The 15313-nt window shown below is 36.9% G+C and overlaps 1 protein-coding gene across 1 annotated transcript in view; it reads right to left on the bottom strand.

Moving 5' to 3' along the window:
- The window catches only part of Zip99C (Zinc transporter Zip99C), a 336298-nt gene that overhangs the window by 198562 nt on the left and 122423 nt on the right, over positions 1-15313 (bottom strand). Inside the window, exons 7-8 of the mRNA XM_090373442.1 lie at positions 7926-7938; positions 1781-1870 (exon numbers count right to left, since the gene is read on the bottom strand). Coding sequence (XP_090229568.1) covers positions 1781-1870; positions 7926-7938 — 103 coding nt within the window. The remainder of the gene's footprint in view (positions 1-1780; positions 1871-7925; positions 7939-15313) is intronic.

The following is a 15313-nucleotide window of genomic DNA, read 5'->3' as shown; positions in this document are numbered from 1 at the left end:
GCTAAATTATTTTGTAATAATTGAGATCAAAGTGGATGAGAAATTGCTGAAGTTAAAGGCATCTGGGATGGATGGAATCTATCCAGTTATAATAAAGTAGGCAGAAAAGGAAATACGCAATCCCTTAGCCATAATTATTAGAGCATCCTTGGATTCAGGGGTGGTCCCCATGGACTGGAGATGTGCAAATGTATCCCCAATTCACAAATGAGGATCAAGAAGATAAGAAGCAATGAATGATCATCTAAAGAAGACTGTAGTTATAGTTCAGATACAAAATAAAACCTTGTTAAGGAGAAATCCTATCTGACCAATTTGACTGGATACTACGATGTGGTTGCAAAGGAACTGGGTGCAAAAAATAATTTTGATATCACATACTTGGATTTCAGGAGAGTATCTGATACTGTTGCACATAAGACTGCTGTACAGCATGAAGTGCAAGTTACTGCTATGCATAAAGAGATGGTTGAGTGAGACAGAGAGTAGTAATCAATGGACATTGCTCTTCACAGACCAATGTTATTAGTGGAGTCCCACAGGATTCAGTGCTAGGCACATTGCTGTTTTCTGTATTTATTAATGATACTGATGAAGGTATATCAGACTTAATGGCTAAGTTTTCAGATGATACAAAGGTTGGCAGGGGGGCAAATGACAGTGATGAAGGTATGACTGCAACAGAATCTAGAAAAATTAGGCAGATGGGCTGAGAAATGGCAAATGAAGTTTAACGCTGGCAAATACAATGTATTACATATATGTATTACAACCGGTAATGCCAGAGAAACATACCAACTATGTAGCACTGCACTCAGGGCACTAGAAAATGAAAAGGACCTCAGGATAATTGTACAGTCAGATATGAATTTCTCTGAGCAGTGCACACAGGCTGCCAGGACAGCTCATGGGGTTTTGTTAATAATATACAGGAATTTTGCTAGCAGGGATAAGGAGCTGATTATCCCATTGTAAGAGGCAATGGTCAGGCCACATCTTGAGTACTGCATACAGGACTGGAGGCCTCATTTTGGGAAGGACATAGAGCTGCTGGAACAGGTCCAGAAAAGGACAACAAGATTGGTGAGGAGAACAAAGCAAAGGCACTTACCAGGAAAGACTTCAAGTCTGCAAATTGTGGCATTTGGAAACAAGGCACCTGCAGGTTGATCCGATTTGAGGTGGTTAAGGCTTTGAATGGCTTGAGCACACTCAATGCTCATGGGATCTTTCCTTTTGCTCAGACTATCCACACGACAGAGCATAAATTTAAATTCAGGAAGAATGGTTACAGAACAGATGTGCAGAAGTTTGCCTTTAGCCAACAAGTGGTTGATTTCTGCAACAAGCTTCCATCTGTTGTTGTGGAAATGGATAGTTTGAATAAATTCAAGAAAGAATTAGATAAACTATTGGATGTGAAATGGAATTTATTATTATTTTTTATTTATTTATATATATATATATTTTTTTTTTTGACTGAATAAGCTTGCTTTCTTGCATCATTTGCCACTACCTAATAATAATAATAATTACTAAATAACAGAAAGGTTAGAAAAAATAATACATGGTGGTCAGTCTGAACATAAAAAGAAAAAATAAAATACAAAGCAATTTTTAAGTAAAACAAATAACCAACATGTAGGTTTCATTATTACCAAGTGTGTCTAAATAAATAATAAACAATAATAATAATAGAATAAAGCATGCATTATGAAGCCAGCACTACCAAGATTAGTGTAAATTTAAAGGAGCTCATCAGAAAAAAAAACCTACTTACTTTACTTCCAACCAGAAAACTTGCTGCTACAGCTAGACCATGAGTAAAATTATCTATGCTATTAGCAATCAGATTCAAATAGCCAGCAATCTGGAATGAATAAATACTTTTAGGAAAACAGGATTCAATAGTAACTTTTAAAAATAACTAAAATGATTGCTCAAAAGAATAATGCTTCTCATTTTTCTAATTCATCAGTAACATACTGTACAACAGCAACTAAAAATAAAGATGTCACCCAAGAGTATATACAACACAGTGACACCTGACAGACCCCAAAATATTTCTTTTTATTTCTGGAAAAAAAAGTTTTTGGATTTTTTTTTTTTTTTTTAAATTTTGTATGCAGCATAACAATGCTTTAACAGTCACTAATGGCACATAATATTTATTTAGTGAAGTCTGTGGTACATACATATATTTATTTTCATCCCAAAATGCATTAAACATTTAAAATATGTTTTTTTTTGTAGAAATTGTCTTAAAAACTCTCAATACTAATCTTTAATTTTTTTTTTTTTTTTTTTAATTCTGATATGATTTTTGATAACAGATTTTTTTGATAGATTGATTGTTATTATCAAAAGCTTCCTAAGAGTGATTATTCCCAGAATCAGAAATTCCTTGTAAAGTCAATGTTGCACCTGGATGATTTGCAGTAAAAGAATAATGAGGGGAGGAAAACGTTACAGGGTAAATAATAGTAACAGTAATGCCAATGATGCAAGAAAGCAACCTTATATAGCATAAGACCAAACAAAGAGAAAAACACACAAACACACACCCTTACCCACAAAAAATTTGTCTAGCTTCCTTGAATTTTTTCAAACCATCCACTTCCACAACAACAGATGGAAACCTATTCCAATAATCAACTTGCTGGCAGAAGGAAAACTTCTGCACATCTATCCAGCAACTATCCTTCATCAATTTAATGCCTACAGACATACCACCTCATGTCTGTAGTCTCAGCAAGAGGAAGAATTCCATTCATATTCAGCTTACTCAATCCACTCATGGCCTTAAACACCTCAATCAAATCACTCCACAGGTGCTAGTCTCCATATTTTGCAATTTACAGAAGTGAAGCCTTTCTAGATAATGGAATTCTTTTGTTCCCTTCACCAATCTGGTTGTCCTTCTCTGAACTCATTCCAGCAGATCAACATCCTTCCTAATGTGAGGCATACATACAATACTCTAGATCAGAGGTTCCAACTTTTATAAACCCACATACCGGTCAACCACATTGGTATCTTATGATGTCATCATCATCAACCATTTTCAATCCACTGCAGGATGAAAGCCTCTCCAGCAACTTTCCAGTTCCTTCTGTTTTGTGCAATGGCCATCCATTTACTACCCACAAATTCATGAATTTCATCTGTCCATATCCATTGCTGTCTTCCAGGTTTTCTTCTAGCTCCTCTTGGGTACCATTCTGTTATTTTCTTAGTCTATCTGTCATCATATCTTCGAACTATGTGTCCTGCCAAAGACCATTTTAGTTCTTTAGTTTTGATAAGAACGTCCTTTACTTGAGTATGCTGCCTAATCCATGTGTTACTCTTCTTATCTAACAGTCTGATTCCGAATATAATTCATTCCATTCTTCGCTGTGTAGTTCTCAGCTTCACTTCCATTCTTTTGGTGAGTGCCCAAGTTTCACTTCCATAAGTCATGGTGGGGAGTATACATTGGTTCATTATTTTACGTCAGACAAATTGGGATATTGCTCATCAGTATATGACTATATTTCCTGAATGCTATCCATCCAAAATTTACTCTTCTCTTGACTTCCAGCCATTTATCATTATTACAGCTAATGACTTGTCCCAGATTAGTATATGACTCCACCTTTTCAATTACTGCTGCTTCAATAATTATATCCCTTTCTGTGGCATACTTGTTCATCGATGGTTTGACTGTTGGTGATCCTGCTCAGATAGCAAACAAACTGAATGAGTATTTTGCATCTACATTCACACGTGAGGAATTATTAAGGTTTCAAAATGGCAGACGGTTATCAAATTGTAGCAAGATACTTAATGATTTTGAAATAACTGAGAGCAAAGTGGAAGAGAAATTGTTGAAGTTAAACGTAAGAAAAGCACCTGGGGTGGATGGGATCTATCCAGTTATATTAAAGGAGGCGGCAAAGCAACTAAGCAAACCCTTAGCCATAATTATGAGAGCATCCTTGGACTCAGGGGAGGTTCCCACGGACTGGAGATGTGCAAATGTATCCCCAATTCACAAAGGGGGATCGAAGGGTGACACGAGTAATTACAGACCAGTTAGTTTAACTTCTGTTCCGGGTAAAATAATGGAGTCGCTGGTTAAGGATGCATTGCAGGATCATCTAGACAAGACTGCAGCAATAATTCAGACACAGCATGGGTTTGTTAAGGGAAAGTCTTGTCTGACAAATTTGATAGGTTATTATGATGTGGTTACAAAGGAACTGGATGCAAAAAATAATTTTGATATCATATGTTTGGATTTCAGGAAAGCTTTTGACACTGTTGCGCATGGAAGACTATTGTACAAATTGGAGCAGAATGATATTAAGGGTAAGTTGCTACAATGGATAAAAGGATGGTTAAGTGCGAGAAGACAGAGGGTGGTAATCAATGGGTGCTGCTCTTCTTGGACTAGTGTTATTAGTGGAGTCCCACAGGGTTCGGTGTTAGGTCCACTGTTGTTTTGTATATTTATCAATGATATTGATGAAGGTATATCAGGCTTAATGTTTCGAAGTTTGCAGATGATACAAAGGTTGGCAGGGTTGTTAATGACAGTAATGGCAGTGTGCTACTGCAACAGGATCTGGATAACTTGGGCAGATGGGCTAAGAAGTGGCAACTGAAGTTTAACCTTGACAAATGCAAAGTACTGCATATGGGTAGAAGTATCCCCAGAGAAACGTACCAACTGTGTGGTACTACACTTAAGGTGGTAGAAAATGAAAAAGACCTGGGAGTAATTGTGCAGGCAAATATGAAGTTTTCTGAGCAATGCAGACAGGCTGCCATGGCAGGGCCGACCGGGCTAGCCGGGTGGGTAAAGTGCCTGCCTGGCAACCCAAAGGTCGCGGGTTCGACTCCCGCCTCAGGCTTGGATCAAAGTACTGCAAAAAACCTTGGGAGGTGCATTATGGCCGCAGAAGCCTATGCACCAACAACTACCATGGCAGGTCATGGGGTTTTGTCAATGATATATAGGAATTTTGCTAGCAGGGAAAAGGAGGTGATTATCCCTCTGTATAAGGCAATGGTCAGGCCACGCCTTGGGTACTGCGTACAGGTCTGGAGGCCTCATTTTAGGAAGGACGTAGATTTACTTGAGCGTGTACAGAGAAGGGCAACAAGATTGGTGAGGGGAATGAAGGGATCCTCTTACCAAGAGAGGCGTAAGTTCTGCAAATTGCAGTGGCTGGAGACTAGGCACCTGCACGGTGATCTGATTGAGGTACATAAGGCCTTGAATGGGTTGAGCACACTGAATTCTGATGGGATCCTTCAACTTGTTCAGATTACGAACCCAAGGGAGCATAAATTCAAATTAAGAAAAGACAGAGGTAGAATAGATGTGGGGAAATTTGCCTTTAGCCAGCGGGTGGTTAATTGCTGGAACAAACTTCCATCTGTCGTTGTGGAAGTTGATAGGTTGAATAAATTTAAGGAGGAACTGGACAGGCATTTGGAGGGAATGGTGTGATTTTTTTTTTTTTTTTTTTGGCTGATGCTGCATAAGCTCATACATTTGCTTTCTTGCATCACATGCCACTACTACTACTACTATTACTTTTGTTTTAGCCATATTCAACTTTAGTTCAAAATCTTTACTAACTCTGCATAACTGATTAAGATTTTCCTATAATTCTTTGGGATCATGGCTTATGACCACAATGTCATCTGCAAATCGTAAATGGTTTAGGTACTCTCCATTCACATTGACTCATTTCTGTGACCAGTCTAACCTTCTGAAAGCTTCCTCAAGGGCAGCAGTAAACAACTTCGGAGATATTGTGTCTCCTTGCTGAAATCCTTTCTCAATTTTAAATTTGCTACTGTCTTTGTCTAGTCTAATAAAGGAGGTAGCGTTCTTATATATTTTCTTCAAAATCATAATATATGGGTTATCTATGCCTTGTCTTTCCAGTGTCCGAAACATTGCCTTATGCTGTATGGAGTCAAATGCCTTTTAATAATCCACAAATGCCAGGCATAATGGTGTTTTATATTCATTTGCTTTCTCCATTAGCTGTGAAGGTGATTACGTGAAGGTGATCCATAGTTAAGAATCCTGTCCTAAATCCAGCTTGCTCTTTCGGTTGATTCTCATCAAGTATTTTTTTCTAATCTGTTAGTAATGACCCTTGTGAACAACTTGTAGAGGTGGGAAAACAAACTAATTGGTCTATAATTTCCAATTTCTGATTTATCTCCTTTCTGATGCAGCAAAACTATGATTGCATTATTCCACTTCCTAAGCATCACACCTTTTGTAATGCATTTTGCCTTGCCAGATTTTGTCCCTTGTCTCTTCCTCCCAATTTTAACAGCTCTACAGTAACTTCATCTTCTGCAGAGGTTTTCTGATCCTTCATTTTCTTCAACGCATGTTTTACCTCATCAGGAAGGATATTGGGTATGTCATATGTGTTACTAATTTGCGCTCCATCTTCCCCACTGCTGGCATCATTCCTTCACTCCTTGTATAATTCTCTATAGTAGGCTGGCGCACTATGGCCATAGATGCTGATGCACTAAATAAATCCCCAATCAACCAACCAATCAATCTATAGTAGTCTTCTGCTACTCAAATTATGCCTTCTCTGCTATTTATAAGTACACCATCGCTATTCTTCTGTAGCAGTATCATTTGTCTTTCTGCATTACTGCTCATGGCTGCTGATTAAAGTACTTTGTTTTCCCTTAATGCTTGTTCTAATTTTCTTGTGTTAAATCTTCTTATATCCTCACTGAGTCTCTTTCTGATGGCTTTGCATAACTCAATATATTTAATTTTTTTCTTGTCAGTATTTATTTTGTTCTTTATTTGTTGCCTTCGGTTCATCATAACAAGTGTTTCTTGACTAATTTTTCTTCTTTGGATTTCTTTTTACCTATAGGTTTCTTGGGCTTTATCACTTTCAGAAAGTTGTAATATTCCTCATCGATATCTTGGTCCTGAGCCATCTGCAGAAGCTCAAACTTGTTCTTAAGTTCCAGTACATACTGCTTTTTCTCCTCTTCTGTTATTTCAAAGACCTTCATATTATTTACTCAAGTGAGTTTTTTCCTTTCTTTTCTTACATCTATATCAAGTGTGCATCTTACCATTCTGTGATCACTTCCAACAATTTACCTTGTTCAGGACGGTAACATCATTCACGATATATCTTCTGTTAGTGAGGATGAAGTCGATTTCATTCATTGTTAATACATTTGGGCTCTTCCATGTCCACTTTGTGTTCACCCTTTTCTTGAAAAAAGTGTTCATTACTGAAAATCCTCAAGATTCTGCAAACTCCACGAGTCTTTCACCTCTTTCATTTCTTTCACCAATTCTAAAATTTCCTATAGTTCCCTTTTCTGCACTGTTTTGCCTCTTTCCAACCTTAGCATTGAAGTCTCCCATAATGAAAGTGTAGTGGGTTTTCTGCTCATCTAGAAGACTCAATTTTGGTGTACATCTCTTATGATGTACTAGTGTGTTAATTAATGAGTACGAGGATGGTTCAATAAAGAATCGCCCTGACTAGTTGCAGAGGTGCTAGCCTGTTGATTCTTGGCACAGGTTTTAGTCGTTTTCTACATAGCCACCATGCAGATTTACACATTTTTCCCATCGATGGATGAGGCTACGGATACCATTTTTGTAGAAGTGGTGAGGTTGGTCTTTGAATCATGACTCTTTTACAGAAATGAGTGCCTTGTCGTCAGCAAAGTGGATCCCTAAAAAAATTATATGAAGGAAGGAAACAAGAAGTCCAATGGTGCAATATTGGGTGAGTAGGCTGGATGGGGCAGTATTTCGTATCGACAAGTGGCCACTTGTGTTGTTGCAATTTCAGAAGTGTGAACTGGAATATTGTCTTGAAGCATTCTCACACCTTTGGACAGCATGCCACGCCTACATGTTTTGATTTTCTCCAGTAATTTTGTAAGGTGCATATTAGGCACCTGTAATTGTTCTACCTTTCAGCAGGTAATCAGTCATTATTATGCCTTTCTCATCCCAAAACACTGTCAGCAAGGCCTTTCCTGCTGATACTTGGATCCTTGCCTTCTTGTGGGGGGTGGGGAACCATGATGTCGCCATTCCATGGACTGCTTTTTTGCTTTGGGGGTCGAAATTGTGTATCCAACTTTCATCCCGAGTGATTAGACGTGAGAAAAAGTCTTCCTCGTTTTTTTTTTTGGCACAAGGCTAACAACTCTTGTGATTTCTGTTGTTGATCAGCCTTCTGAAAACCAGTCAATAATCAGGGAATCCACCTTGCACTCAATTTCCGTAAATGGGGCTGGTCGTGAAGGACTGTTTCAACAGAGCCCACACTAATCTTCACATCCTGGGACAATTCAATCACAGATATCCAGTGATCTTCCATGATTAATGACTCCACTTTTCTGATTGTGCTGTCATCAATGGCTGAATGGGGTCAACCTGGAAGGGCTCAGATTCTACCAATGTCCGGTCACAGCTAAACTGTCTATGCCAGTGCTTCACAATGCCATAGGATGGGGCTTCATTCTTATATACAGCAGTCATCGTCTCGTGGATTTCTTTAGGAGATTTCCCCTTCAAGAACAGATACTGGATTACAGCTCTGGCTTCAACTTTGTCCATGACGCTACTTCGTCACATGTTCAGCTCTGTTAGAGAAAAACAAATTAAGACACAGGGCTGAAATTTTATACCTTTAGTACAGAGATACGTATGATGCTACACACGAAATATCATGGCTCTGCAATATGTGGAAGTAGGTGAAGGCGATTCTTTATTGAACCACCCTCATACATAAGTCTGTTTTGAAGTCGCATAACTAATTAGGTAAGCAAAACCGAGCTAATCTACTAGAAACAGAAAAACACATTTATTAATTAAGAAAATACAATTTATAAATGAAATTTTTATATTTTCACATAAACATGTGGTATAATCATTTTCCTCTTTACTTGAATTTTTCTCATTATTTCTTAAAGCTATAAAATTTACTATATATTAAATTAAAAGCTAATGGTTATAATAGTATGCAGTTAAAAAAGGAAGTAAAGTTATTAACAAGATTGTTACACAATTTAAAATTATTTAAACACTTGATTCAGCACAGTTATAATTTTTATTAACAAAATGAAATCTTAATAACAAAAACAAAATTGTCTTAATAACAAATTTATTTTTCATTTTTTTTTTTTTTTTTTTTTTTTTTACTTTCGAAATATCGATTTACATAATTGTGAATTACAATTATAGAAAAAAATATATCTATTTTAAATAATACATTTTCAAAATTAAGACAAATATTTAAATTCAAAAGCCAGCAATATGATACATCCAAATAAGAAAAGAAGTTAAGAAAACACACCAGATTCCAAAGAAAATATTTCTACTTTCCATCATTTAGATTCCAAAAAAAAAATCATTGTTTATTACTAGATCTAATGCGATGGCTGAATCTGTTTCGCTTTTACTAGCGAATGGATATCTGGATTGATTGGTGTCTCAGTTGAAGATCTGATTCAATATTCATCGAGTTCTATATTTATTTTTCATTGCAGTCATCGCTGAAAATCCAGCCTCGGACAAGTAAGTTGAATTAAATGGCATTAAAACTTTCAATACCTGTTTAGAAAGTAGGGGATATTCTTGGCGGATAGATAGCCAAAATTTTGTTAAATTTGAACTCTTGAACTTCAACATTAAGCCCCCGTGATAAAGCCCAAGACACTAAATCTATGAATGACTCCTTGTACATCATATCTTCTGGTGGGATCTCATTCGAGAATGCGAAAGGGTTCCTAATCCAATTTTGTGCTGTAAAGTCTTCCTGAAAATATTTTTCAAAACTTGTGTGCAAAGATTTTATATGTTCGTGGATTCGTCAGTCACATTTTTGGTCATATGTTATTTTCTTGGATAAAATCGTAAAGTGAAGATAACATGCTGATATTGTTTTTTAATACCTACTCTTCCACTAGTTTTAATTTTCTTTTAAAAGCATTAATTTTATCACTGGAATCAAACATTGTACTAATTGTTCCTTGCAAACTCAGATTCAAGTCATTTAATCAGGAAAAAATATCTGCTAAATAAGCTAGTCTGCATAACCACTCTTCATTCAAGAAATTATCTTTTTGGGATCTTCTGATTGAAGAAAATTATATACTTTGGAGCGCAATTCGAAAAGACAACGAAGGGCCTTTCCTTGAGAAAGCCACTTCACTTCTGTGTGGAGTAACAGTTCTTTTATGAGCACTCCCCATTTTATTGCAAAGAATGTTAAATAATCAGGAATTGAGAGCTCGAGATTTGATAAAATTTGATAAAATGCTTCTTATTTTATACAGTCAGTATAAAATAAGAAGCATTTCGTCTTCGAGCTCAAATCGAACATAAACCAACAATTGGGCCAAATCTGAGATATCCATGCTTTCATCAATCTGCAGGGAATAAAATGAGCTCTTTCTTAATCTTTCGGGTAGAATGGCTTCTACTTGAGATGCAATGTCATGTATTCTGCATTTTACCGTATTATTCGATAATAAAACATTATCAATTTGTTCAGCTGCTTATTCTCCCAAGATACAGTTTACAATATCTTTGGTTGCTGGTAATACCAATGTGAGCTTTTCTGCACTTAGCAATATAAACTCTCTAAATATGATGCTTTCACTACGGTGGAATTAACATCAGTGAAGGAAGACAACTGTTTTCTGAGCACATAGTTCAATCATCTTCCTATGAAAAAATTCACAAGGTTTGTCTTTTAAATTTGGGTGTTTGTTGTTTTTGTCTTTGAAATGAAGGTTTCAAAATTGAATTGGATAGACATTCATAACAAACGACACACTGCAGAATTGGTTTTGCTTCTGTGCCTCATTTAATACAGAAGTCATAAATTATATAATCAGGATCATACCTCCTAATCTATGTTGACCTACATTAATCACTACAACTGCAAACACTACTTTTAATGTTCACTAACCAACCTCTGAAGGAAGACTGACTGTATAAAATAAGAAGTAAAAATAGGGGAAGTAAAGAGATAAATTTCTATGAATTAATTAGTACAAGAAAGAAAAAGGTATATTTTCCAAGAAGAAAGACTGAAATATTTGCATAGATATGAAATGTGAAAAATAAAAAGAAGTTTTGGCTTTAGTAACATTTCAAAAGTTTACTCTCCCATGAGGGAAATTGCAGGTAGTTTCATTCACAGCCTGTGTACCGGTAGCTGACTCCTCGTGTACTTGAGGTTGGAAACCTCTGCTCTAGATTGTATACAGGTGTGGAGGCCTGGTGATGACCTCAGACAAAGAGATAATCACCTCCTTAACCCTATTACCAAAGTTTCTGTAATTGATAAAACCTTCATCAACATCACTGATAAATACCGAAAACAACAATGGACCCAACAACGAACAAAATTATTCTTTGCATCCAGTTCCTTCATTATCACAGCATAGTATCCAATCAAATTTGTCAGACAAGACTTCCCCTTAACAAACCCATGCTGTGTCTAAACTATAACTACAGTCTTGTGTAGATGATTCTGCATCATTTCCTTAACCAGTGACTCCAAAAGAAGTAAGCAAACCAATGGCTATGGGTTTGCTTATTTCTTTTGCTGCCTCCTTTAATATAACTGGATAGATTCCATCCACCCAGGTACCTTCCGTACGTTTAACTTCAACAATTTCTCTTCCAATTTGCTCTTAGTTATTACAAAATCACTTAGCTCTCTGTTATAGTTTGATAAACATCTGGCATTCTCCTCCTTGAATAACTCCTCATGCGTGAATGTATATGACAAATAATCATTCAGTTTATCAGCTACCTGTGATCATCACTACTCAACCCATCTACGTTAATTGTTATTTGGTTTTTTTTAGGAGCATTAGCAACAAAGGCAATAATGCTCCGGGGATATATGGTGGTCATTCCCTGACCTTTCCACATCCTCCATATTTGGTAGTCACGGGCTCAAACCCCGGTCTAATCAAGAAGTGTGTGCTACGCACTGCTGCTCCTGCCCACCTGGCTACGGAAGTGCCAACCGTCTATGTTAAGTGGTCCAATCTGTTTTATCCCTTTCCAACCTGTTTCTAGAATTTACATAAGTAAAGAACTCTTTAGGATTAGCATTAGCATTAGTAGAGGCATATGATGCAAGAAAGCAAGCTTATGCAGCATCAGCCAAAAAAAAAAAAAAAAAGAACCTCCCATTTCACCCCTCCATTTGTTCCAAATGCCTGTCCAGCTCAGCCTTAAATTTATTTAGGCTATTAGCTTCCACAACAAAAGATGAAAGGCTGTTCGACCAATCAACTACCCGCTGGCTAAAGGCAAATTTCCGCACATCTATTCTACAACTATCTTTCCTCAATTTGAAACTGTGCCCCCTCAGATTCTTAGTCTGAGCAAGACGAAGAATCCCATCAGCATTCAACTTGCTCAACCCATTCAAGGGCTTATACACCTCAATCAGATCACCTCGCAGGTGCCTACTCTCCAGGCACTGCAATTTGCAGAACTTAAGCCTTTCTTGGTAAGAGCACTCTTTGTTCCCCTTACCAATCTTGTCGCCCTTCTTTATATTCATTCTAGCTGATAAAATGAATGAGTATTTTACATCTACATTCACACAATGAGGGGAATGTCAAAAGTTTATCAAACTCTAACAGGAGCTAAGTGATTTTGTAATAACTGAGAGCAAAATGGAGGAGAAATTGTTGAAGTTAAAAATAAATAAGGCACCTGGGGTGGATGAGATCTATTCAGGTATATTAAAGGAGGCAGCAAAGGAAGTAAGCAAACCCTTAGCCATAATTATGAGGGCTTCCTTGGTCTTGGAAGAAGCTCCCATGGACTGGAGGTGAGCAAATGTAACACCAATTCACAAATGGGGTTCAAAAGGTGACACAAGTAACTATACACCTAATAGTTTAACTTGTGTTCTGGGTAAAATAATGGAGTTACTGGTTCAAGAAGCATTGCAGGATCATCTAGACAAGGCTGATCATCAAGACTGGAGTAATAGTTAAGATACAGCATGGGTTTGTTAAAGGGAAGTCTTGTCTGACCAATTTGATTGGATACTACGATGTGGTCACAAAGGAACTGAATATCAAAAATAATTTTGATATCATATACACGCACTCTTCTACTTACGTACAAATGACTTAAGTACAACTTGCAGATATGTACAAAGCACAAAACTGTTGTTATGTTTGGTTATAAGAATCAATTTGGAATGCCTTTGTGATATTTTTCTGAAGCAGATTTCTGGAGGTCACTACCATAAAACAATAAAAATCAATTAGCAGTTTCCAATTAGTCGGTTTATTAAAATAAACATAACACTATTTATAAAATCGGTTGGTGTATTGCATAATTATTATGATTAGCATTAGCATTAGTAGAGGCATTTGATGCAAGAAAGCAAGCTTATGCAGCATCAGCCAATGATGGGTTTTTACATTACGGTATTAGGGTGAAATGAGTTCCACTTCAATGAAACCTTCCATCATATAAAACATACAAATTTTTGTATTAATAAATTTTCAGAATCTTTTCTTCATTCCTATTTTTTAAGCTTCATAAAGTTGTTACTCTGAATCTCACTTGCTCGAATCGTCTTTGTTGCAATTTGTACGTGCAGTGTTCTGTTATTGATTGCTTATTTTCTTACTGTTTTAAATTAAAAAAAATGTCAGTGAACAGAAATATCAATTAGTTATAGTATGAATTATGTACATAAGCGGATGTAAATTTATTTTTATTTTGCTAACCCGTGGGAAATATTCTTCCAATTTTCACACATCATTTAATCTTGTTAATCGTGTTTTATATCTTTACTTTTATAGCCTGTGGATAATATTCTTCCTATTTTCACATATTATAAGAGCCGTTTAAATTTCAGTTAAAATTCAGTTCGCAAACGTGGTCACAATTACCGGTGCTTACTACATATTGTATACTGAGCGGTATTTTATTTAGGAGAGTCCATCGTAAAGTGATTTGATCGTACATTAATTAAATACGTTTTCAATAAATACTGTACTCTACATTATTATTCATTCTATGTTCTTTCAGTCTCATTTAACTCGGTTACAAATCGTAAAATGCTGTACATGATGAAGTTTGTTGGGGGTTATAATCTCAGTGCGTTGTACATGTATTTATTGTAGCTGTACATTACATGTAGCTGTACATGTATTTTGTATCTACAAGACAAAAGTTGGACATACGTACAAAACGGACTTACGTATATGAAAAAAAAAATTATTAAGTACACGTCAAGGGGTGCCTGTACTTGGATTTCAGGAAAGCTTTTGATACTGTTGCACGTGGAAGACTGCTGTACAAACTGGAAAGTTATGGCATTAAGGGTAATTGCTACAATGGATAAAGGGATGGTTGAGTGGGAGACGACAGAGAGTGGTAATCAATGGACACTGCTCTTCGAGGACAAATGTTAGTGGAGTTCCCCGGGGTTCAGTGATGGGCCCATTGTTGTTTTGTGTATTCATCAATGATATTGATGAAGATATATCAAGATTAATGTCCAACACTGAAGATGATACAAAGGTTGGCAGGGTTCTTAACGACAGTAAAGACAGTATGCTACTCCAACTGGAACTAGATAAGTTGGGCAAATGGGCTGAGAAGTGGCAACTGAAGTTTAACATTCACAAATGCAAAGTACTGTGCAAAAGAAATGTACCAACTGTGTGGTACTATACTTGGGGAAGTGGAAAGTGAAAAAGACCTGGGGATAATTGTGCAGTCAAATATGAATTTAGCTGACCAGTGCAGACGGGCTGCCAGGGCAGGTCATACAGTCTTGTCAATGATGGACAGGAATTTTGCTAACAGGGACAGGGAGGTGATTATCCCTTTGTACAAGGCAATGGTCAGGCCAAACCTGGATTACTGTGTACAGGTCTGAAGGCCTCATTTTAGAAGGATGTAGAGTTGCTAGAATGAGTACAAAGAAGGGCAATAAGATTGGTGAGGGGAACAAAGGGGTGCTCTTACCAAGAAAGGGCTTAAGTTCTGCAAATTGCAATGCCTGGAGAGAAGGCACCTGCGAGGTGGATTGAGGTGTATAAGGCCTTGAATGGGTTTAGCAAGATGAATGCTGATGAGATTCTTCCTCTTGCTCAGATTAAGAACCTGAAGGGGTATAGATTCAAATTGAGGAAAGACAGTTGTAAAATAGATGTATGGAAAGTTGCCTTTAGCCAGCGAGTGGTGAAACAGACTTCCATCTTTTGTTGTGGAAGTTGATAGCCTAAA

Source organism: Mastigoproctus giganteus, chromosome 5 (genome assembly GCF_048544385.1).
Source record: "Mastigoproctus giganteus isolate SK-2022 chromosome 5, ASM4854438v1, whole genome shotgun sequence".
NCBI classification, from domain to species: domain Eukaryota; kingdom Metazoa; phylum Arthropoda; class Arachnida; order Uropygi; family Thelyphonidae; genus Mastigoproctus; species Mastigoproctus giganteus.
The sequence above is the reverse complement of the archived record's forward strand: the minus strand, read 5'-3'. Positions and strand labels throughout refer to the sequence as shown.